This window comes from Corapipo altera, unplaced genomic scaffold, assembly GCF_003945725.1.
Source record: "Corapipo altera isolate COAL_440 unplaced genomic scaffold, ASM394572v1 23b, whole genome shotgun sequence".
In the NCBI taxonomy this organism is placed as follows: Eukaryota; Metazoa; Chordata; class Aves; order Passeriformes; family Pipridae; genus Corapipo; species Corapipo altera.
In genome coordinates, this window is record NW_020884885.1 from 9,833,013 (window position 1) to 9,858,770 (window position 25,758).

The 25,758-nt window shown below is 37.9% G+C and overlaps 1 protein-coding gene across 35 annotated transcripts in view; it reads left to right on the top strand.

Moving 5' to 3' along the window:
* Positions 1-25,758, top strand: part of MADD (MAP kinase activating death domain) — a 71,616-nt gene that overhangs the window by 35,582 nt on the left and 10,276 nt on the right. For 18 of the 35 annotated variants that reach the window (XM_027641867.1, XM_027641871.1, XM_027641894.1 and 15 more), the window contains 14 exons: positions 1,113-1,319; positions 6,103-6,156; positions 9,163-9,260; positions 9,602-9,685; positions 12,195-12,353; positions 12,816-12,924; positions 13,462-13,524; positions 13,884-14,004; positions 15,157-15,262; positions 17,682-17,792; positions 18,732-18,839; positions 18,930-19,094; positions 20,590-20,662; positions 22,428-22,534. In XM_027641867.1, coding sequence (XP_027497668.1) covers positions 1,113-1,319; positions 6,103-6,156; positions 9,163-9,260; positions 9,602-9,685; positions 12,195-12,353; positions 12,816-12,924; positions 13,462-13,524; positions 13,884-14,004; positions 15,157-15,262; positions 17,682-17,792; positions 18,732-18,839; positions 18,930-19,094; positions 20,590-20,662; positions 22,428-22,534 — 1,565 coding nt within the window. The remainder of the gene's footprint in view (positions 1-1,112; positions 1,320-6,102; positions 6,157-9,162; positions 9,261-9,601; positions 9,686-12,194; positions 12,354-12,815; positions 12,925-13,461; positions 13,525-13,883; positions 14,005-15,156; positions 15,263-17,681; positions 17,793-18,731; positions 18,840-18,929; positions 19,095-20,589; positions 20,663-22,427; positions 22,535-25,758) is intronic. The other 17 variants (XM_027641874.1, XM_027641888.1, XM_027641882.1 and 14 more) reach the window with 5 other exon arrangements.

The window sequence follows — 25,758 nt, forward strand, 5'->3', positions numbered from 1 at the left end:
ATTTAGAATGGCTGATGTAAAACTCAATGGTAGTAAAAGAGTAAAGACCAGATAGCATAATTTGATGGTAAGTAGACTTTACCCAGTAAATTAATTGAGGTCAAAATAGAAAAAAATTGATGCAAACTTTTAAAGCCGTGATATGTCTCATTATTGCATAGCATCTTAATTTATAGTAAATTTTAGCTGTTTCATATGTTTTACCTTGTTTTCAATTAGTTGATCTAGTTATTTAAGGAGATGTTTTATAGAGATTAGCATTTATCTTAGAGTTATTTAACATCTAGTAATAAACTAGTAATCGTGAAATTGTTTGGTTTGCATATGATGCATACTGTGTTGCTGATAGCAGAATCTTTAATCTGCTGAACAAAGGTATCACAAGGTCTAGTGATATGACAGATTTAGGTATTAGGGTATGAAGTTTTGACTGTTATACTCGTCAGCAATTGGAACAGTTTGTGCAGGATTGAAGGAGGCTCTTTATGGAAAACCTGATTTTAATTATTGTATTCTGAAGGTGTTGCTGTAATTCAGACTGTGAGGTTTGATACAGAGAAATAATCCAAACTACCTGTTGGGACGTAGGGTTATAGGAAGTCTCGGAGAAGGATGGAAGAGCTATAGCTGATAGGTTCTTTTTTGGTTTTTTCCTAACTGGTTTTGTTTAGTGTTACCCATGAAAATGATTTTATTTGTCACCTTTGCACTGTGAGAGGAGCTTACTTATATTCTGTAAGTGGTATTCTTGGCAGTTTAGGCAGAGTTGTTTAATTTTTCACAACTTGGCAGAGGAGATGGTACAGTTAATGTGTCAGAGAACATTCCTAGGTTTCAAGTATACAGGAATGAGATATTTGAGTACCCTAAAACAACATTCTGGCTTTCTCCTCTACTGTTTCCACCAATGTGTCAGGCTGTCAGCAAGCCATGTTGACCTAGGGGAACAAATGTGGCACTGAGCTGTTTCAGTGCCAGGCTTAATGATTTAGGTGAGACCATCTGTCTCATCTTTCTTTTCCCACTCTCATTTCCTTTTTCCTTATGTTTCTTTCTATCTATCTATCTATTTATTTATTTATTTTCTCTCAACACTGTTCTTTTCTTTGAAGAACCAGAAAAGAGAAAACGAAGTCCAACAGATGGATCTGTCACTCCAGTTGGCAAGGATCCTGGATCATCCCCAAGAGTGGAGCCAAAACCTGCGATGCAGCTGCCGGTACCTCAGATAATGCCAAAGCCACCAAGCCCTGCAGGCAAAGGGCCAAGGGAGTTTGACACGAGAAGTCTAAAGGAAGAAAATTTTATTGCTTCCATTGGTGTGTATTGAGATTCATGTCAAGTGCAGGAGGGAATTCTATTTTGGCATTAGGTTCTATTTGCATTCTCTCCATTTTAACACACTACATTGCTGCTGTAACATGCTTCATTTACACCTTGGATCACAAGAAACAATCATATGTGTCTTCACTCTACTCTGGGTTAAACTATCCACTGCAGTTTTCTCCCAGAAGCTTTCTAATCTTAATTGTTTCTGAATTTCATTACACTTTAAACAGCTTTATTTTTTGCTCTGTGATTGCTGTTTTCAAGCAACAGGAAATGGCAAAAGGGAAACAGGGATAGCAGGACTTCAGAAAGGGCAACTGTGGAAGGGAAGCATGGAAACATGTAATAAATGTTTCTTATAATTGCTGGCTACCTGTGAATTATCTAGATCACATCCTGATAGAAATGGCACCCAGAATATGCTGATTGTTAACAATAAAATTTCCAAAAGAAGTTTAGTTGTAGTGTTAACAGTTTCAGTGAACAGGACTGATGGATTTTCCTTCCATGCAGTACCAAATAGAACGCATATCTGTCTAAACAGCATCTGCTAGGCTGGTTGCTAGAAATTTTCCTGCCTTAATTTCTTAGCTGGTATAGCTTTTCTCTATGTCTTTGGAAAAAGTTAAAGGTAGGATTTAAACAGTTTCCTCTAAAAAGTGCTTTACAGGTTTTTTTGGTGGAGGAGAAAAAAAATATTTTGGTTGATCCAGCATTTGGTTGTAAACATGAAAAAAGTAGCCTCAACATATGAGAAAATTTTTGTCAACTGCAAAAATATGTTAAATTTTAACCGTTGCTTCTTGCAGCTGGTTTAAAATAACATTTTAATGGAGTCATTGTATGAAAGAATAATCTTCTGAAAGTGTGCTACTGTGAGGCCTATACCTGTAGTATGTGGTATAAGACAAGGGAATGTGTATATTGAGCAGTTATGTGGCAGGAGTGCAAACATTCAGTCTTATACCCACATAATAGCTGCAGGCTAAATACTGTTGAGTCCTTCTAAACTGATACTGAATCCCTCTGACTTGATTTGTTTTTTTGTTTAAAGAGGTAATCCATGGAGGCAGTTGCTCAGAAACTAGTCTTGCTCTCTCTTTGAAAATCTATCATAAAACTGAAAGAGATTCAGATTTCCGGTATTTCAGTTAGTTGTTTGGTTTGTGCTGGATAGTTCATTACTTTTCTGTAGAGGAAAAAAAGGAAAGTTGCCTCTGACACAACTAAGAATTAATCAGGCACTAGGCCAGTGTTCTTTTAAAGAATGAAAAGAAAACTTTTGATTGGATTGCTAAGACTGCTTCTTTCCCTTAGATGAAATTAAAGCCTCATAGAAATGGAAATCATAAAGATCAGACAGTCCGTGTTTGTGAAGCATCGTAAGGAGTCATTTTAAAAAGAAGAGCTACTTAATATGTCATGTTAACTACTGTTGCCAGAATATTAGCCTTAAACAATTCACAGTCTTCAAGGGCAGGCAAAGGTACATTTTTATTGGTGGTTCTGATGCTCTGAAGATTTCCACTTGTCTTCTATGGAGCCAAGTTACAAGAAGGATGTGATTTTACCAAAACTGATCAAAGTTCTAAAGACTTTAATGTTTTTTCTGAAGCCTTTTTTTCTAACTGCTTTTGTCTTTCACCAGAACTGATATGCAAGTCAGTCTTTATATACTTCTTTTATGTTCTGTCATGAAGGCTTCAGAATAAGACAACTTTGGATATACAGGATCTGAGTTAGTCATGGCTAGGCTGAAATTCCTTCTGCAGTGAAATGCAGATATTCTCATTCAAATTAATTTATTTAGGGATGAAGTATCTGGTAAACATTTACATGTTGCTGAAATAACAAAGAATTTGTAAGTAGTTCAATTTAAACATGAGAAAAAAATGTTCTTGTGTGAAGATGCTCCAACACTGGAATAGGTTGCATGGAAAGGTTGTGTATTATCCATCTTTGGAGATAGTTAATATCTGACTGGACATGGTCCTGTGGCAGCCAGCTTTAGTCAACCCTACTTTGAGCAGGCAGGTTTGACTAGATGGTCTCCAGAGGACCCTTTGAACTTCAGCAATTACTTGATTCTGTGAAGTTTGGAAGGTACTTACAGCCTCAGGTTGCAGATATGTAAATAAAACTTTTGATGAATCTGTTGGTATTGTATAGATGAAATATAAATTAGGCTGCTAAGCTTTTGACCTAGATACAAGAGGAAATACTGGAATGAGAAATCTTCAGAATGATATAGTTAAAATAATGTACAACACTGTTTGCAGTAGCCATATGAGAAGCGTATGTTAGTGTGGTGATTAAACTAAATCTCTGAGACCTAAAGGTGTGATAGCTGAATCTGTATGGATTTTTGTACTACGGGAACAATGGCCAGGAGGTTCAGAGTTTTCCAGGGGTCAGGGTGGATATATTCTTTCTTGATCCCCTTTTCTTGTTCACTTTTCAGGAAGTTTATGGGTTTTTGTGTACTTCTGATGTTCTCTTGTAACAGAGCATTCAAAATTCTTATTTCTGAGGTGAAGTGGGGGGGATTTTTACCAGCTTAGGCTTGATCTTTGCTGTGCTTTAATACCTAATTCCTAGCTAGAAAGTTCATTTTGAAGATGATGCCTCTGATACTTTGTTTCCTAAAAGATCATCAAATGCTTACTTCTGGGGTTCGTGTCTTCCAAGGTTCATGGTCATCACCTCTAGTGTTGGTCTTTTTATTAGGACACTGGTGGCTTTAAAGTTGATAGTTAGTAGTTTCCCATTTTATGTTAGTGGTTTATTGAATACTTGCCATAACTGATAATGAAAATGTCAGTACTTACTGAAGTTTCCATTACTACTTTTAAAATAATTGTTTAATCCTGTCAGATCACTTTATTTTGGCTGGTTTTTTAAAAAGAAAATTGTGCTACCTACTTTGTCTGCATCAGATCCTTTCTGGACCTGGTGTCCTGTTTAGTTCAAGCTCATGTAACAAAGTCATAGGCATAGTATTTTATACCCCTTGAGTTTACTTGGAGTTTTCCTTTTCTTCTTTGACATATTAGTTGAGAGTTAAATCTAGTCTGTTTTTAATATGCTGGTATATATGATACCTTGAATTAACAGACAAGTCAGATAAAAGTAATCTAATGGCGGGTATTGTAGCTTTCAGCCTGGTGGTTTTTAAAGTAAAGCCGTATAGACTAAGCCCCTAAAAGGCCAGATGTTTTCAAAGCCCTTTAACAAACAAATTTAGTCTATCTTAGAGATTGTTATCTGGTCAGTGTGTGCTCAGCTAGATAAGCCTATAGGATGCTGTTTGGATCCCTAAGCAATTTTATCTTATCCATCTGTCTGTCTATGAAAGTTGAAGGAAGATCCATCAATCATGAAGCAGATCTAGAAATCAGTTGGCTAGAAGCCGTCTTTCTAACTTTTTCTACCTAGTTGCATTTGCCTTGTTCCTTGCCTTGTTCCTAATGTGTTTAATGATAATATTTTGGAGCCTTCCTCCACAGTTGCAACACTATCTGTTTTAATTTTTTTCAGTGGACATTTTGTTTTTTAGAGCCTGTCGTGCCCTTATTTCTGCCATTTGCAGGGTGGGGTGGGTTTCTGACACACTTCAAGTGACCTTTCAATTGCTCAGGAAGTCTCCTTGAAGAAAAGTAGAACACTGTACTTCTTTTTCCTTCCCTTTGCAACTTTTCTGAGAGGATCTTCCACTGTGGTCTTCTCAGCTTTCACTATGCTAGTGCCTAACATTCAGAGTCAGTTCAGCATGTCAGCTTGTAATGTTTCCTTTGGCCAATAGGCCAGCACCTGGACTGATCAATGTTTCTGAGCAGAAAAGGTGACTGCATTTCAGAAAGTTGAGAAATGTGAGGAATGTGAGTGACAGAAAAGTGCAAGTGCCTTATCACTATTGTCCCAAGGCTAAGTTTCAAATGTAAGGAGAGTTCAGACTTTTTTCCTGTTCTGTGCAATGTATATCCTCTTAAGGAATTCCTCAACTTGATTGGAGTGCTGTGACCTAATTTGAGTTTTGGAAATTGGTATTAAGCGTGACTGATATCTTGCTCATTTTTCTTCTTTTCCATTTTCCATTCTTTATACCCTGATAGAAACAAGTGGATGCAAAGAAGTTCAGCTCTTTGCATATAGGACAGGTTGATAGGCAGAGCCAAGCATTTATTGAGAATGTTGTGAGGTCAAAAATAACTTGTAAACTTTGTGATAATCTGTTAAGATATAATATTGCTTAAATGTTGTGTTAACCTACAGTTTTGGTTTTTTTGGAATTACTGCTGCTGTTTTTATGTCTTTTCCTTTCAGTGATATAAACTAGAGACATTAAAATGTTTCTGTTAATTAGAGCTTCTGTGATGCCTACACTTTAGAGGAGTAAAGATCTGAGAGTCTTAAATACCTTTCTCAGGAAAGGTGATTAATTGCATTATATGTGTTCATAAGAGCTGTTTTGCCTTAGCTGATTCACTGTTGTCATAGTGTGGCCTGAGGAGGGGAGGGTGGGATGCACCACAGCTGTTATTAAGAGATGATGCAGTGCTCAGTACCTAACACTGATTTATTTTAAAATGGTATTTATTAACCATTCATGAAATTCTGCCTTTTTTTTTATTCTTTTTTTTTCTTTTTTTTTCTTTTTTTTTTTTGAGATGAAGGGGTGGGTTTTTGGTTTCAAATTTTTTTCCCCACTTTCACCTGTCTGACCAGCCGCTGACTCTTTCTCTTTCTCTCCTGCTTTCAATGCATCTTGGGTAGAATTGTGGAACAAGCACCAGGAAGTGAAAAAGCAAAAATCTTTGGAAAAAACGAGTAAGGAAATAAAAAAAAATGTAGAAACTGACTCCTCCAGCCTCCCCATAACTGCCAACTCACCAGGTGCAGGGTGAGCTTGCATCTATGGCACACAGGTTTTATACCCACAAGAACAAAGGTCTATTTCAAGAAAGTGTGCATTAGAGAGACCAAACAGATCAGTTTGGCCTAGGGAAATTGTGCACAAATGTCTCTTCTTTTTTTTTCCTTTCTTTTTTTTCCTCCCCTGAATGTTGCCTTCTTCAAAGATGGGGAAGCAGATATTCTGCATCCTCACCATATCAGATAAATATGGAAGAATTTTAAGATAGTTCATCTCCTTTCTTAAAACTTTAAGGACCAGTTTTGTTTAACAAGTTATTGGCACGGATATATTGATTGATTGAATATTACTGGTATGAAGAATTCTCTGTTCAAGCCATGTGATGGCATATAATTTTGTTACCTGGAATCAACCATGAACAGTCTGCAACAAGAAATACTTCTGAGGGGGAGAGAGAAGGTGTATGTGAAGAATTGTATTTAGTGATGGCTGCTAGAAAATAGCCTCATAACAAGGAATCAGCCTGGTTTTATTTTTTGTATCCATGTTAAAGAAGGACTGAAAGAATTTGAGGCTGTTTACAGAGTCTAAACAATAGTCTAAATCTACACAAATCTGAACATCTATTGAAATACGATAATGGATAAGATATTGAATGTGTACTATCTGCAGGGGTAGTACAAGGTTTTGCTGTTTTGGTTGTTACTGTTGTAAATAGGGACTATGACATAAGGACAATAGCTAATTTATAGCAACTGTTTTGGGGTAGATGTTTCCTAACTGTAAGCGTAGTTTGTACTTTGCAGAGCTGATGCCCAGTTTACAGACTGAAGATCTGAGGAGGATTAATAGATAAAATGAATGAGTGAAAATTCTCGACATTCTGATTAGGCCTGGATTTGCTTTGATTAGTTTTAGGCTCCTTGGTTAAATAGTTCTGTTAAATACAAATTAACATCTGGAGTTAGTTCAGAGAGAATGGGGCAAGTGGGGCACCTCTGCAGTACAGCTTGCTATATTGAAGTTGTGAGTTGCTTTCTGATGAGGTAGGAGTGTGTGTGAGACAGACACATAGCACATGCACACACCTACTCTCCTAAAATGAGCCTTTCAGGTAGGTGCCTACATTGGGAGGGATAAATTGAGCATTTAGTGTGTTATGTGTATTACACATATAACTCCATAAAGAAGGGAAAGGGAGGTTTGTAAGTGCCTCTACATTGAGATGACAACAATGTGATTGTGGTTATTGTGCTCCTTAAACTCAGTTACGGCTGTCAAATATCTGAACTTTAAAAGTCAAATTGCCAGAAATATGTCTGAAGTATGTGTTGGGACAGGAAACTCTTAAATTGCTTAAAACACACAGCTGAAATTTAGTGTTCTCACTGTAGTAATGAGATATAAAACTTTTTGCTCTATTGTTATTCAGAACTAGAAATGCTGGTCACTTGAATGGCTGGAAATAGACATCTAGAAGTGAGCAGTGCATATTGCAGTGGGGAAAAAGATACCAAATTCTTAGAAAAGATACTTTTAGTTATTTTTTTGGTAAATTTTGTTTATACTTTTTCTTTCCTAGAATCTTTGATGATTTGATTTACAGTAACTAAGGCATATGGATTTAGAGGCAGAATACTATAACACATGAAGAATACTTTCTATAAACACTTCACAGGAAGAATTGGTGGTTGAGTAGTAAGCTAGTATGGTCTGCACAGCCCGCTTATGGCTTGGCTATCCATGAGTTTACATACCATCTCAAACTCACTCCCACAAATCTTTGTATATTATCCTTCTCTCTCTCTCTCCTCCCTTCCCTTTTTCTTTCCTTTTCACTGTCTTACGCTCTCTAATGTTACATATATTACAAATGTTCATAATTCCCAGGTTGTTGTGATCAACTGTTATAGAGATAGTGGCATTGTTTGCTTAGAGATACTGGATATAGTCATGGGTATATAATACAAATATTCCAGCAGCTGATCATGTCTTCCTGTTACTGAATAGTTGGCAGATATGGATATGGCAGAAGTGTTGCATTCAGTCTCTTTCCGTTTCTGAGAGTACTGACATTCTGTGTACAGTCTATAACACATTTTTTCTTGCATTGTTACTAGTTTTGTTCAATGCTTATCCAAATTTCTTTTCAGACTCTATCTCTCCATCATTCTCTTTTCCTTCTGCCATCCCATCAGAGGACAATAGATGATACAATTCTAGAAGTGCATGGGAAATTGAACATAAAATTTTTTTATCCTTTTTTTCCCTTCTTTGTTTTTGGATTGTTGTGTTAATGAATGCATGACTTAAAAGCTTGGTGATTCCCTCTCTCACTTTTGACCTGTGTGATTGCCAACTCTGGAGAGCCATTTGTTAATAAATTGGAGAATATTGTGAAGTACAGCATCAAACAAGCTTATTCCTTGAAAATCTTACTGGGGTAACATGTTCTTGTCATGTGTTCCCTGATTTTTGCCTAGATAGTTGCAGTGGGCAACCAAAAAACACTCAGTCCAGGCCTTTGAGCAATTTAGCTGTTCAAAAAAGGATTCTGACTTTAAGTAAATAGGTATCTTTTGTTATTACCAAGAATAAAGGAAGTGGCTTCCTAGAGTTGAATGGCAACTCCTCTGCATGTGTTATTGTAACTGGAAGCTACTTGACCTTTGTCTGTTCTCTTTTCTCTCTTGAATGGCTAAAAAAGGTACTGTTTAGTTATAGTCACACCTGGACTATGCCTTTGGAGTATTTGAAATTCAAACTAATGTTCAAAGACTAGCAGATGTATCCTGCTGGCCTTGTTGTTTTCAAGACCAAGGAATAAGAATAATAAAAATCAAAGAAATGAGAAAGCAAATCTGTTTTAATGGTACTATTCCTGCTTCCAGTCTGTCATCCACTTTCTGCCATACTGTTTTTTCTTGGTACAGTAATGATTTACTTTTTCCTTTGTTCAGGAACAGAAGGTGTGAAACAATTCGATTTGGGAGAAACAGATGAGAAGAAATCCCAAATCAGTGCAGACAGTGGCCTCAGTTTGGCCTCAGGTTCTCAGGTCAGTGACTCCTATGCTTGCTTTATTTATGTGGTAAGAGAGAGGATTCTTCTATTCATTACTTCATTATGGGAAGACTTACAGGTTTCGGAATTCTTGAGAGGCACATTTGGTAAAATTTCTTCCCCTCTTTCTGTAGGGGATTGATCTTTTGAACTCAGTTACAGGACACTGTGATCTTTTTGACATGCAGGCAGTAGTTGCTACTTGGTTGGCTAAATAAATTAAGAAAGCATAAGGCATGTGATTCCAGACCCCAGAGGAGTGGGAATTGATGTTCTCTCGTTATGGTAAAGACTAATGTGACTCTTCTTCTTGTCCTTTATATGTTTTGATTGCAGAAGAGTGATTTTGACTCTATTCCCAGTGGAGGACCAACAGTTATGGTCCGAAGTACAAGCCAGGATTCTGAAGTCAGCACTGTGGTAGGATATGCCCAAAGTGAAATCTCAGTGTGATTGACTGCTTGTTAACGTGGTGAAGGGCATTTCGTGCCTACATTTTGTGTGATGTGGCAGCATTGTCACACATGCATAATGTATGTCTGTGAGTTCTCTCTCCAGAGCCTCTGGCAAGCATGTGTGTCTAACAACATACATAGTACTGTCTTTATTAGCAGATTGCATCCTTCGTATACGATACTTATTGCTCTTACATATTCCTGCATATTGGTGTATTTATAGAACTGATGGATTATAACAATTCTATAAATATGTCTTAGTTTTGTATAAACCATCTATAAAAAATAGATGTTTAAAAAGGTAACCTGAGAGCAAAAAAGGCAGATAGTTTGGTGCATTAAAAGTAAGAACAAATTTTCTCAAATATTGCCCGAAAGCTCTTGAATTACATCAATATATATCTGTTTGCTTTCCAATCAACTATAGGGCCTAGAGGGAAAAGGTAGCAGGAATGCATTTAGTAAAAAAAAAGAATGAACCTTCTCCCTACCAGATTATATGATATTACATATTCCAGGGATAAAAACCTAAGAAACTTTCCCTATTTGTTGTTGTTTGTTTTTTTTCTGTACTGCTGCCTACCTGGCTTTCCATGATCCTTTCTTAGCCTGTAACAAGAATAATACTCTGATTGTCTTTCCTGAATGGAGAAAAAAATTGTATGCTCTGGGATACTGCCCCAGATAGAAGAGGGGTCTAGAGAGCTGGTTGATATTCAAGTATGTCCTCCTTCAAGAAAGGTCCATCCCAACAAGTAGGAAACCAAGCAAAGGAAGCAAGAGGCCTGCATGGATGAGCAAAATGCTCCTACTGAATTCAGACATGAAAAGGAATTATACAGTAGGTTGAAGCAGGGGCGGGTGACACAGGAGTATGCATTTTCTGTCTCACTTTGCAGGGAAAGGGTTAGGAAAGCCAATATGGACCTGGAGTTGAATCTGGCGAAGAATGTGAATGGAAACAGAAACAAGTACATAAGTAATAAGAGAAAGGACTAGGGAAAATATAAGCCACCTGCTGAATCTGATGGCAGGTGGAAAAGACTGAGGCATTTTGGGGCATTCTGTGCCTCAGGTTTTTACCAGTAAAACTGGCCCTCAGGAATCCCAGGCCTCAGAAACCAGAGGAAGAGTGTAATGAGAAAGATTTACCTCAACTCCAATAAAGCTTTTGACACTGTGCCCTGTAACATAGGCAAACTGATGAAGTACGGGTTAGGTAAGTAGATTGTGAGGTGAACCAAAAGCTGACTGAACGATGGGGCCCAGAGGGTTGAAATAAGTAGCACAAAGTCCATCTGGAGACAAGTCTCTAGTGGTGTACCCCTGGGATCAGTATTGGGGTCAACGCTGCTCAGCATCTTCACTGATGACCTGGATGACAGTACAGAGCAAGTTTGCAGATAATATAAAACTAGGAGGAATGACTGACACATCAGATGGTTGTGCCACTGTTCAGAGGGCCTCAACAGGCTGGAGAACTGGATAGAGGGGAATCTATGTGGTTCAACAAGGGGACAATACCAAGTCCTACATATGGAGAAGAATAACCCCAGGCACCAGTACACATTGGAGGCCAATCAGCTGGAAAGCAACTTTGTTGTGAAGGGCCTCCGGATCCTGATAAGACAACAAGCCGACTGTGAGCCAGTAATGCACCCTCATGGCAGAAAAGGCCTGTGGTGTTCTGGGCTGTATTAGGAAGAGCAGGTTGTCTGCAGGTTGAGGGAGGTGATCCTTCCACTTTACTCAGCACTGGTGAGGCTGCATGTGTCCCGTTCTGGACCTACCAGTACAAGAAGGATGAGGACTTACTGGAGTGAGTCCAGCTCAAGGATACAAAGATGATTAAGGGATTGGAGCATCTTTCATAAGAGGAGAGGCTGAGAGAGCTGTGACTTTTCAGTCTGGAGAAGAGAAGACTCGGGTGGATTGTAATCAGTGGGTGTAAATACCTAATGGGAGCGAACAGAGGCAAGGTATCCAGACTCTTCTCAGTAGCACTCTCTGAGGGCAGGACGAGAGGCAATCAGCGCAAAAATTAAAGCACAGTAAATTTCATCTGAATACAAGAAAACACTTTTTTATAATAAGGGTGGTCAAACACTGGAGCAGTTTGCCCAGGGAGGTTGTGGGTTTTCCATTTGTGGAGATTAGAAAAACCTAACTGGACATTGTCCTCAGCAAAATACTCTCGCTGACCCTGCTTGACTGGGGGACTCATGTATAGATGATCTTACCAGATCCGTTCCAGCCTAAGCAGTTCTGTGATTTTTCTGAAGGGCTTTTTGAGTCTCTCTTAATCCCTTCCTGCAGACTAGTATTTGATGAAAAGATAATGCTACTGAAGAAGAAAAGGCAAATGTGGCCCTCAGTTGTACTGCTTCTTTTATGAATTAAGAAGAAATGTTTACAATTTTTCTATCCACAATGTCTTTGACTATTGAAGGTAATTGCTTTATTTTTCTCCACAGGTTAGTAACAGTTCTGGAGAGACATTAGGAGCAGACAGTGACTTGAGTAGCAATGCTGGTGATGGCCCGAGTGTGGAAAATGGTGGCAATTTGGCAGGATCCAGAGGCACTGTGTCAGACAGCGAAATTGAGACAAACTCTGCTACTAGCTCTATCTTTGTAAGGGCATTGCAGACTTCCCTTTCTTTATTTTTTTTATTTTTACTCAATCTTGCCCAATAATCATTTCAATATGTGTGCCTGTGTGGAAGAGGATCTCTGGTTCTGTTCTAAGGGTTAATCAGCAATGACTTAAAATATTAACATGTCAAAGATGTATTTTATGTGGATCCATATGTCAATCTTCATTTCTTGTGCAATGAACGGTTCTTTGAAAGTAATATTCACATCTTGTACCACCTTACAGTTTCTAGCAATATTTAATTCCCCATCATTCAATATTTCTCTCAACCAAGTGGACATTTAATTGCCCTTCAGAGACAATACAACGTTGATGAGCATTGTTCATCCTTACTTAAGAGGAAAAATTCCTGTTTCTTAGGAGCAGCTGAAGTAGACTGCAAGAAGGAGCCCTGTAGAGTGCAGAGTTAAATTGTCTGACACCTCTTGTATTATTTTCAGGCGAAGTCTCACAACCTGAAGCAGAGTGTGAAGGATAGCAAAGGCAGTACTCCAGGGAGAGGTCCAGAGGATGGGAACCAACGTGTCTATCTATATGAAGGACTTTTGGGTAAGCTACTTTTTTTGCGGGGAGGGAATCTTTTAGCTTGAAGTTTGGATGAAGTTAAGTCTGGGTCAGACTGGAATTTTTACATTCCCTAACAGTGTTTTTAACTTATTACTGTTGTTCATGCTGGGTGCATCAGACCGTTAAGAGTAAAGCCAGAGATTTGCTGGGGAAATTGAGTAATAGTAAGAGGAGATGGGTGTGAGTGGTGGAGTTTTCATAAAATGTAGTTTGTCCGAGTCTCTTGCGGTTCTTGGATATGAATTCTTTAAAATGTGCAGAAGGGGAGAAGGAATTTAGCTATGCATGGAAGGCTAAAATATATCACTGATCTTGAAAAAAGATCATTCAGCTTAAGTCACTGAACAGAGGGCTACTAAACTCAGAATATTAATGGCCTTCAAGTGTATCCTTGAATTAGAAGTATATTGGCTTTTTTTGGAATGTATTTCATCTGGACTTGCTGTTAATCAAGAGCTCTCTCTTCCTGTGTTTTTCTTCCTTTCCATTTATCGTTCCTACCTGCTTGGAATGGTGCAGGTAGGGATAAAGGATCTGTCTGGGACCAGTTAGAGGATGCTGCAATGGAAACCTTCTCTATGAGTAATAATCTTATCTTTCCACTTCTCTGTGTGTTTGCTGTGATCTGTGTTTGTATGAGATATTTCTATTTCTTTTGGGCAGTGTTAACAGTTTATGGAAGAAGATATACTCCTTAAAGACTAGAGATGAGAGGTATTTTTGTGTAAGGGTTTAAAAATATTATGCCATTAATGAGAATGAGAGATATGTGTTGTATTTTCTTTTACACTTTTCGTCAGCTGTGGTATTGCTTGTATTTTTATTTTCTTTGTGTGTTGTCTTATGGTATTTTCAAGGAGTGGGAATGAACAGGAATTAATGGTAAAGTATTTGACTGGAGTAAATGGAATAAATGCTCAATTTTTGTATACATTGCATAGGCAAAGAGCGTTCAACTTTATGGGACCAGATGCAGTTCTGGGAAGATGCTTTTTTGGATGCTGTAATGTTAGAGAGAGAAGGAATGGGGATGGACCAGGGACCTCAGGAGATGATTGACAGGTAAGTTCTTTAGTAGACCTTTTTCCTCCTCATTGTTTCATCTGGGGCTGAAATAGTAAAAAAAATTAAATTATTTTAATTCTGCTTAACATGTTATTGTCACTTTGTAAACCTTGTTACTCTACCTGACTGTTCCAAAGTGAGCCTTTTGTCTTTCTGCTGGCCAGTATCTCCTGATACTGAAATGTTTATTGTTAGTTACAACAACATACATTTTTTTTAACTCTTGTGAAGAGATAATGTTTCCAGAGAAATGGATAATGTAAGCATAATCACAGTATGAACAGATGGAATAGACTAGATAAGTAGTAAAGCAAGAGATTTCTGTGGCACGATGACTATAGTGTGGAATAAAGGAAGATATCAGTGTGTTGACATAAAGTGAAAGAATTAAATGTTTTCCGAAACGGAAGTTTGAGCCTTCTCAAAATACAAAGTAACTTATAGATGTTTTTGCAGTTTGTAGTTAAAGGAAACAAAAAACCCATGAGGGAACCCCTCTCTAAAAATAACTGCGTGTTTGCTTAAGGCTAGATTACTTCTGAGATGTCAATCTTCACTACCTACTTTCCTCTTCTCCCCCACTCCATAGCTCTGTTAATATCTGATCATTCTCTGTTCTGTCTGCCACCTGTAGCTGTACACCCATACTATCATGTAACATGAGATCTGGTAGCCAAAATAAGAACTAGTTTGTGGGGTGCTAGTTTGAAAACTATTTTTCCACAAACTGTCTACCTTGCTGGAAAAAGAGAGTGCCTGTGCACTTCCTTGATCAGTTTTTTCTCCCCTGCAGGTTTTTTTTGAACCAGATAACTCTTGTCGTATTACTGAGTTGTATGTTCCTCCTCTGACAGTTGTACTTGTCATGGAGCTGTGACTGCAGAAAAGAGGAAACAGATAAGCCCAGTGGGCCGGTTACAACTTTCCTACTGACCAGTTGTTATTTGCTTCAACTATTAATAATTAAGGGAAATGTTTTAAGTAGTGATCGTGGTGTTTTACTGGAAAATGACCATTTGACTTAGTGTTTTTAGAGATTTTATTCACCATACACTTTAGAAATAGTACTCTGTCTCCTGCCAGTGCTTTAGTGAAGGAAGAGGAGGAAGAATTCCTGTGAATCTGCTTCAGATCTAGCTCTTCTTGCAGGTATCTTTCCCTGGGAGAACATGATCGAAAGCGTTTGGAGGATGATGAGGACCGTTTGTTGGCTACACTGCTGCATAATATGATTGCCTATATGCTTATGATAAAGGTGATTTTTTTTTTCTTTTTAGTAGATTGCTGCTCAGATTTGGGCAATATATTTTGTTGGTGTCCTCTTGAAACCATACATCTCTGTTCACAGAACTCAGAACAATGGAATATAAAAGACTGTTATAAAACATCTCCTAATCTTAATGAAAAAATGTTGTCTTGAGTTTATGCAGTTCTGTGCCATGGGTATGCATATATATTGACATTGAAAGTAGAAATTTGCTGTTTCCGCTAGTAATTTTAGATAATATTCTTATTTTTAAGAGTATAGGTTATAATTTAAGTAGAGAGTATTTTATGATTTTATTTCCTCACAGCTGCAAATTCCAAATGTGGGTGGATTGTGAACATGTGTATCAATTAGTTAACAAGAAATTTGCTATGACAAGTAAACAAACTTTTTCTTTCTCAGTCAGTGGTCTGTTCGTATACATCTTAATGGTGTAGATGTCTACTAGAAGTATCTTTCTTTTATTCTGAATAATTTCTTAGATAGGCCAAATCAAAGTCCCTGGAAAATCAGTCTTCTAAATTTTTTTTCTTGTTTAGAATCAGCTTAAGTGCGTGGTTTTACCTGTAACAGATTTGATGCACTGTACTGTCCAGTGCAACAGCTTGACAGTAAGGATAGCTGTACATAGGTGATAGTTTGATAACTTTGCTTTTTAAATGATGAGGTGAGACATCATACCATAGATGAAAAACATGTGATATCCATCCAGTGGAAAAAATTATGTAATTTTTTTGGGGAGGGGAGATGCAGTGCAGAGGGGTGGGTCGGAAGGAGAAGTGGGGAGAGAGGAAGAAAGTATTGATTTTTCCTGACATAAATGGAATGTGAAAGTAAGTTTTAAGATGAGATTTGAGTATATTTGGAATGAGTTTATTTCAGAAGAAGACTTGGTGGGATTTGGCCATTAGGACTTGCATTGCTGTAATACTTAAAGTAGAATTAATAATAAGTAGTGCAGCTACTTTCATCGAAGTTGTAAAAGAGGAGAGCAAATAATATTGGTTTCAAAAGGCTCTCATGAGACATGTTGGTAGAGTTAGTCTCATAGTGGGAGGATGTCTTTTGGTATGGTGAAAATAATCAGATCCCCAAGAAAACAGTTTCCTGGCAGAAAGGGATAAGGAGGCAAGCAGGAGTTCTACCTTTGAAAATTATGTCTCTCTGGGCCTATCAGTTATAGACAAAAAGGAATACAGGGGATCAGAGAATTATGATAAAAATACACTTCCTTTCAGTGCATCTTCAGAGATGCTCAAGGGTGAGGTTAGGATGCAGAATTAGGCAAAAAAAGGGTTGTGAGGTGTTGTCTGTTTGGTTGGGGGGTTTTTTGTTATTGTTGTGGTTGGGTTTTTTCCCCTGATTATAAGTTTTGGGATAAAAGGTGGTGGATCTAGAATTTGGTATGTTTTATTAGTATATAGGACTTTTTTCAAGCAGGCAGAATGAAGGCCTTAAGACTGTACCAAGGTATGTCTTCTTAAGGCAGCTTATAGTAGAAACTGCAAAGTTGGAAGGCTTTCTGTTACTGGAGAGATGAATTCTTCTGAACTATCAAAGGAAGCATAATCCTTGGTATTTTAATTTATTTTCTTGTTTTGGATGGCAGAGCCTAGTAGGTTTTACTTTCAAAATATCTTGAAAAATACAGTGCTTCTTTCAAGTGCAAAGAATTCTTGTCAACGGAAGGAAACGGGTTGAGTTTGTTTTGTATGCTCCTTAGCATTAAGGTCATAATGCCAATATGTTAAAAAAGAGTGTCTGATCCAGTTTGAAGTCAGCACTCGAGCATGAGTGTACTGTCTTGAAGCCTTTATTAGCAGTGGCTGACATTCATAATAGCCTTTTGAAATGACATCCAAGGCAGAAATATTTTGCTTCTGAGCTTCCCTGCAGCTCATTTTCAGGAGGAACCTTCTGCTGTTTGAAGACTATCTGAAAATGTTTGTTAGAGCCCCAGCCTAGTGACCAGGAAACAGGCTGTGGAAGAATGAGAATTCCAAAATATACCATGTTGTGTTGAGGGCTCCACAGCTGATGAAATCAACTCTTTGCAGTGAAAGAGGTGGAGGAGCTAGCCTGGCCAATGAGGCTCATCACATAAGTGGCAACATGGAATACTGAGGCTTTTAATGTCAGTAGCTGGGAGTGGTAGGTAGTGGAATTGCTGCCTGTGTGTGCAGATAGGCAGGAAATCTGTTGTGCATAGTATCATTTGCCCACTAGCTGGAAAAAGTGGTGTATATGCAACTTCTTCATGCGCTACTGGGCTAAAGAGTTCCTAGCATGACTGAACTGGAGATCAGTTGTTTTGCTGTCTTAGCAGTGGAAACCAAGACATATTTAGGAGATAGGAGTTGCCTTCTGTGAATAGAGAAGAGTAACTGTCTTTATGTCTGCTTTCTAGGTGAACAAGAATGATATTAGGAAAAAGGTGCGGCGTCTAATGGGAAAATCACATATTGGATTGGTGCACAGTCAGCAAATAAATGATATTCTAGACAAACTTGCCAATCTGGTAAGTAAAACAGTGATGATGTGTCTTTGGGATCTACAGTAGAGAAAATAAATTGCCTGAAAATTCTTCTGTATATTCTCTGCAACACTAATTTAAAAATATTAAAAATAATCAAATTGAATTATTAAATGCTGCCTTCATGTGTATACAATAAAGACTGTGACTGTATGACCCTGTTTATAGTGTTATAATGTTATGCAGTTATCAGTTAGAGCTGAAATACAGGTGTGTATAAACATGATATATATGTACCACTGTTCTATGCAACCCTAATGTTTTCTTAATATCACTTTTGTGGGCACGCAAATCTTTATTATTACAATGACTGTAAGAAGTGTTTAGTTTTCTATCAGTTTCCAGGTCATTATAAGACTTGTAGCAATCAGTTTCTCTACAAAACTGTTTCTACTATCAGCTGTCATGCAGAATAAACATTGCGTCCTGTAATGATTACTAAGAATATAGGCTAAAACTTCAGTTAATAACTCTAGCTACCTTTTAATACAACTGTCATCAGGGTGGACACAACTTAGGGCCCTTTGAAAGGTAATTTTTCAAAGCATTTTTCCATTTGGAACTTAGTTTTAAGCATAGAGAAGACACAAAATTTTCTTACAATTACTTTGGAAAAATCAGACCAGTTTACTCCAATGTTACTGGAGCTCAGACACCTCACTATCCCATACTGAGTATGATATCAGTGTGAATATTGTTGTATGCTGTCATAAGTGTCATAGTCACATTTGTTGAATCTAAACTTACTAGAGTGACTTGCTTAAGACTTTGTCCAAAATTGCCTCCAATCAGCTGTGTTAAAAATACTTTTTTCTTTTATTTGTTGAGGATGCTTCTGTTGTCACCTAATGGATTTTTTTTCCAATAGATAAGGAGAAATTGTTTTCAACGTTCATTAATGATTGCATGTGGGTTTTTTTCTAGAATGGACGGGAACTCCCAGTGAGACCCAGTGGCAGCCGTCATATCAAGAAGCAGACTTTTGTAGTACATGCTGGGACAGACACGACAGGAGACATATTTTTTATGGAGGTAGAGACAAGAATAGGAGTAATGCAGCTAGTAACAGACAAAATAAGATAAATGACATTAGAAATCTTACATAATATTTTGTGCTTCCAGGTATGTGATGATTGCATTGTGCTTAGAAGCAACATTGGAACTGTATATGAACGTTGGTGGTATGAGAAACTCATCAACATGACTTACTGTCCCAAAACAAAAGTGCTCTGCCTCTGGCGCAGGAATGGTCAGGAGACACAACTGAACAAGTTCTACACAAAGAAGGTATGCATTTTGTTTAATACTGCAGGAGAAGCTGTACAGAAAAAACAAGTCCTTTGTGTGTCATATTCCATGTTTAATCAAAAAATAGCACTCTCTTTCGAGCACTGGTTACTGAACTGCAAGGGCTGTTTAGTAGCACTGACATCTGAAGCTGGCATTATGCCTTGTCCTTTACCTGAAGACAGTAGTACACCAGAAAGTAATTTAAGAAATTACATGTAGCTGTTATTTTATTTTTTTTGTTAGAAGGAAAACATCAGTATTACTAAATTTTGTGTGAGCCTTCAGGCTTGTGAAGATAGTAAAAATATTACAGTAGATTTGTGGGGGAAAACCTAAATAAAACTGTCTTAGTAATTGAGTTAATTCTTAAATTTTTGATCATAGAATCATAGAATGGCTCTTGGAGTCCATTGGAAGGGACCTCTAAGATCACCTAGTTCCACCTCACTCCCACCACGGCCAGGGACACCTTCCACTAGACTAGGTTACTCAGAGCTCCATCCAACCTGATCTTGAGCACTTCCTGGGATGTGGCATCCACAGCTTCTCTGGGCAACCTGTTCCAGTGTCTCACAACCCTCCGAGTAAAGAATCTCTTCCTAATTATCTAATCTAAACCTTCCCTCTTTTAGTTTAAAGCCATTTCCCGTTACCCTATCACTACATACCCTTGTAAAACATCCTTCTCTAGCCTTTTTGTAGTTCCCTTTTAAGGTGCTGGAAGGTTCCTCTAAGGTATCCCTAGAGCCTTCTCTTTTCCAGGCTGAACAACCCCAGCTCTCTACACCTGTCTTCATAGGAGAAATGTTCCAGCTCTCTGATCATTTTACTCACCCTTCTCTGAGCTTGCTCCAACATGTCCCTGTCCTTCTTATGTTTGGGGCCCCAGATCTGACTGCAGCACTCCAGGTGTGGTGTCAGGAGAGCAGAGTGGAGGGGCAGAATCACTTCCCTCAATCTGCTGTCTACACTTCTTTTGATGCATCGCAGGATGCTGTTGGCGTTCTGGACTGCATGCACACATTGCCGGCTCGTGTTGAACTTCTCATCAACCAGGACCCCCAAGTTCTCCCCAGTGCTACTCTCAATCCGTTCTCTGCCTGTGTTTGTGCTTGGGATTGCCTTGTGAACTTAATGTGGTTCACACAGGCCCACCTCTCCAGCCTGTCAAGGGATGTCTTGATGACATCCTTTCCCTATGGCTTGTTGACCTATCTACAGTAAGAAACTGTATAAACTTGTCTAGAATGTGCCAAGCCATGAACTCTTTGCTAGCTTGTGCAATGAAATGCTATGAAATAGTTTCTCTATGAACTTGAAAAATAAATAGAAAAACAAACTAGTAATTAGGTGTGCTTGAACTTTTATAGGCTTTTTGTCATGCACAACATGGGGCTTGTTATTTTTGTAGAATCCTAGAATCTCGCTGTTCTTTTCCCTCTCTTAGTAATTTAGAGAAATAACATTTTATTACTCTTCTTTTACCTGTTAGTGTCGGGAACTATACTACTGCGTAAAAGACAGTATGGAGCGAGCAGCAGCAAGACAGCAGAGCATTAAACCAGGTACGAGATTTTGCTTGTTGGGAACATTTGTTGTTTAATCTGCAATCAGAAAAATGTTTTTGTTAGTAACTTCCTTGAACATAATCTCGTTTCACTTGGAAATCTTAGGGTGACTTTGTACATCCATGTGTGCATAGCAGATTGCTATCATTAGCTTGCCCTCTTTACCCTCACTCTCAATACAGATACAACCAAAACACCTGTATAAAGAAGAGTTATGTGTAAGGAGGACTAGCTGCTAGTAAAATGATAACTAGAAAAGATTACACAACATCAGCTTCAGTTTCTCTCCATGGTTGTCTAATTACTGCTTATATTCCTGATTGAGACATAGAATTATATTGTCTACTTTGTGTTGAGAATGGAGGCTAATAAATACGCTTGTTTGTGTTACTGAATCTTATACTAGTAAACTTTTTTATTTTTGTAAACACCCATTTTTACTGTTGAGTCCAAAAACCATAGAAAGTGGATTTGCAATTTTGGAAGACTGAGTTCTTGGGAAGGCAATTTTCCATTTTTTTTTTTTTTTTACTTCTCAGAGAGGAGCAGGTGCTGTATGTACCTGAGTAACGAACATGAAGGTGGCTTATTTTATACCTTCATAAGATGGTTGTTTCTCTTTTGCTGGAATCTGTTCGCAGGGTGATGTCACTGTGGTTTTGTGTTTTCAAGTTTGATTTCTGTTGCAACTATTTCTTTTTTTTTTCAAGTGGATGTTAGGACTCCAAGAGCCATGCTTTGAGGCACAAGCCTATTTTAGGTGTGTCTAAATGCTGTGTCTAAGTGATCTACATTTTATACACATAACTGACATCAACATGACTGAGAAAATGACTTGTGTTTATATCTAGCATCCTAACTTTTCAACTCTCGACAAGCTCTTGGGGCTTGGAAGAGCTACCATTTTCTTTCTCCTACCAATTTAATCCTTTCTATCAGTTTAGTCCAGTTTAATTTGAGGATGGGGAAGAAGGACTGAACTTTCACTGAGGGTAAAGAAGGCAAAAGTGTCTTTGAAAGCTATTTTAAGAATCGGGCAATAATATAATATTAAAAATGTGTTTGAAAAGTGCTTGAAGTGTGCTGGAAGTCATTCCTCAGAGTTCATTGGTTCTGCAGAAACAAAAATTTTTCAAAAATAATTTTAAGAAAGCATTTTTTAGCTGAACTGAATAATGAAGAAGAAACTAGATGAAAATGCCTAAATTGTCACCTATTAATATCTTCTGTTAAATTGTTATTGTTTCAATTATGTTGACTTTTTAATTGCCAGAAGATTAAAACAACACCATACAATGCAGCTCACAAATGAACTTGTGCTTGCTTATGTGTTTGTACTTAAGACAAACACATAAGCTGTTTGTGGTATTATGTGATTGCAGCATCTTACCATATAGAAATGAAATAGGGCATTTAAAGCAAACAAACAAAACCCCAGTAGGGACTACAATAAACACAGACTGAGCTGACATTGATGTCCTTTCATATAACCAGAATGAAATTTATTACAATACTTAAAAATCTAGTCGTTCTCAGAAAACTGTCATTAGTGGGTAGAATCACTGAAATGCTCCTTACTGTCCTTAGTAGTGTCCTTTTGCTATAGACATCAATAGGAATTATGTTTTTACTATTTTATGTTTCCCTTCCATGTATCATGACTTGGCTGACTGCTTTCTCCACTTTGTCTCTCTCTTTCTGGATTGTTGTTGTTGTGGTCGTTTTTTTTGTTTTGTTTTGTTTTTTTCAATTAACATCACAGGCCCTGAGTTGGGTGGTGAGTTCCCTGTGCAGGATATGAAAACTGGTGAAGGAGGTCTTCTTCAGGTCACATTGGAAGGAATTAACCTGAAATTTATGCACAGTCAGGTATGAGGGAAATCTGTGAGAAACCTGAGCATGAAGCTTTTTGCCACTTGCCTGTATAGGTGTTTCCTTTTCCCAGAGTATCAAAAAGGACAAGGGATAGCTTGATGGGGATAAAAAAGCACATGTATATTTACACTCAAACACACAAGCATATATAAATATATATATATATGTAAAAACACACTGAAATTAAATACCCTCAGAAAAACTATAATCTTTCAGCTTCTTGTTTTTGGTGGTCTGAATTATCTAACCACAAAACAAATGTTAGCCTGTGTTAAGGGATAGAAAAAGTGATCAATAGTAATCTAAATTGCCATAATGCATCACACAGCGAATGTATCCTGATTGCATAAGCAGTCAACCTTAAAGATTCAGTGTTTGAATATTGGTGGCACAGAGGGTAACTTTCTGCATTATATATAGTCTGTTTTATTTTAAAATTTTAGAAATAATCTGTAGAATTTAGTATGAAAATAAGATGGGAAACTGGTTCTTGATGTAATTCACAAAATAAGAAAAAAATATTGATTCATTTTTCCTTCCAAACAGCAGATATTGTGGGCATAGAGGAAACACAACTAGAGTTGTCATTTCTTCCTTTCTCTGGTTGTTGTTTCTGTTGCTTCCTTTGATCCTTGTTTTTTATTTTGCTTTACGTTTTTTTTTGTTTTGCTTATGATATTAAATGCATGCAACGCTAGACAGCAGAGTCAATTTTTAGGAGAGAGACTGTGTGTGTGCATGAGAGAGAGAGAAAAAGCAAAGCTTCTGTCAGTTCTCTGTGGAGTGTTTTTTCCTTTCCTCCTGACTAGACTTTTCTTCCCACACAAGCTTTGTTCTTTGAGGATACATCAGTGTAGACCCCACTGGAAGTACACATGCATCTCAAACACACATGCTCAGAATCTTACAACTTCTCTCAAGGTCACAGCAGCACCCTGTGCCTCTTGGAGTTCGTATGTGCCAGTATAAGGAGTGGAAAGTTGTGAACCTCCCTCAGTTTTCCTGCTGTCACTTACCGGGGTAGAACCTAGACTATGCCTGCCCTGCTGTAGTGTTTCAAACCTCTGTGATGGAACAATCTGCCTGACTAAGTTAAAGATTTTAACTTTTCTTTGGATATGCTGAAATACGAAGAACTGCAAGAGGAAGTCATCAGTAGTACAGAATGAATTTTCATAGTTATTGGAAATGGCAGATCTAAAGCCTTTGAAAATTAAACCCTGATCTCAAAGCAACAGCTTGATATCCTTATAGATGGACATAATAGAAATTACTTTGTCCTAAGGTAAGGACACACCATAGGAATGTTCTGTTTGCCTCTCCTTTTTCTACTTCTCCCAGAGGTCAAAAAAGTTGTTGAGCTCAAACTGCTCATCTCTTAAACAGTCAGTGGAAATGACTCTATTGCAGAGTTGAAAAGCCAGGCACATATATGGTTGCAGTGAGAAAAGATATATAAGAAGGTAGCCATATAATCAGCATGGTTTCTTAAGTGTAGCAGGGATCTTCCCAAGACAGAGGGACACTCAGTGTTAAGGGCATAGTGAGCACACATGTATCTGTCCAAAAGAAAAACTCCAAATCGTGGAACATTACCTTGTCCTTGAATTCAAAGCCTTTTTTTTTTTCCCGAAAGACTGGAGAGACATTCTGAAAGAAACATTAGGGAAACCTGGTATGGATTGTTATTATGTGACTGTCAGGAGCATTACCACTAGAATTTTGTACAACAGATACTGAGACCCCTGCTATTAGTACCGGCACTCCTATAATAGCAGCTTTATCATATCCTTCCTTACAGAGAATGGTGTTCTAATTTACTGTCTGTGATGAAAATTCCTACCTCTTTTCTGGAAGACAGTCTGTGTAGGTCAGACCCAGGAAGTATACCAGCTGTCTGCTTCACCTGGGGGATTATTCCTTCTCTTCATGACCTTTCCAATGACGCTGTAGCCAGATGAGTGACCATTACTTTTAATGGATATTGAAACAAGTGGTTTTGGAAAATACGCTGCATTTACTCAATGTTTGATTCTTAGTTTGTTAGATTACATTGCCAGCTGACTGTGACATTCAGTTCCATTTAATGTACTTAATATATGTCTTTGTTTTCCTTGTCAAAACAAAGTGTCTAGATATCAAAAGTCTCTCATTTAAGGGTTTCTATAGAATGGACGACTGTAGCAGTTATATAAGGGACTCTATTAGTTGCATCATGCAAAAAAAAAAAAATCCCCTCCAGTTTCACAGTCTGTGGAGCAAAAGGATGTTGGCATTCTTATTCTGACACTCATCAACCAGTCTGCTTTCTTAATAAAAGGTGTGATATTCGAGATGAATTGTTCTTTCCAATTTTCAGATACATTGCATGAATTGCTCCCTAAGGGAGTTGGTTTCAGAATATGTATATAAGCATCATTAAAACCAGGATCCTTCAGCTATTTCTCTTTGCTGAAAATGAGTTTTTCTGTTTCTGTTGAGTTTGTATGGGGATACTGACCAACAAAGGCCTACAGGACTTCCTCAGGCACAGCTTTCTCTTCATCTTCCTTTCCTTACTCCATATACAGGCCCTGTTCTTGGCTATCTTCCCAAGTGTTCTTTTCAGTATTGTAGATTACTAAAATAAAGGTTTTCTATTGCTCTGCTTGACTGCACATCATAGAAATAATTCATTTAGAACAGAGGAAGAAGGGTTTCCACTTTTGAAAAAAAGTATTAATGGAGTCCATTAATTAACTGAGAAGACTGAACATACTGCTTCAGTGCCAGAATGGAGCTTGCTGTTATGAAGCTGTTTTTGATGGCTTTTGTTTTGCACTGTGTATATTTTCTTACCATCTTGTGAATTCCTTAGGAAATGTCTTAGATGCAGGGTGGACAGCCTGTTATTGACACACGATACCTGTCTTCAGTGCTCACAAATTGTGTTGCCATGCTGCAGCACGTGTAAGTTTAAGAAGAAAAAATGTTCAAGTCTATTTGTGCCTAGCAGGTCAGAGGAAGTTCTTTAGAATAGGAAGGTGTCAAGTGTACCTGTGGCATTGGCAGATTATTCTGAGTTTACATCTGCAAATTGTAATATTGGGACTCAGTACCCTGTCCCCGTTATGAACTCATCTGTGTCAAAAATAGATGGAAGCTTAATAAGATGCATCAGGCACATGCCCATCTACAGTAGGATCCACACTGAATGCTCTGTCTTGAAGAACCACAGT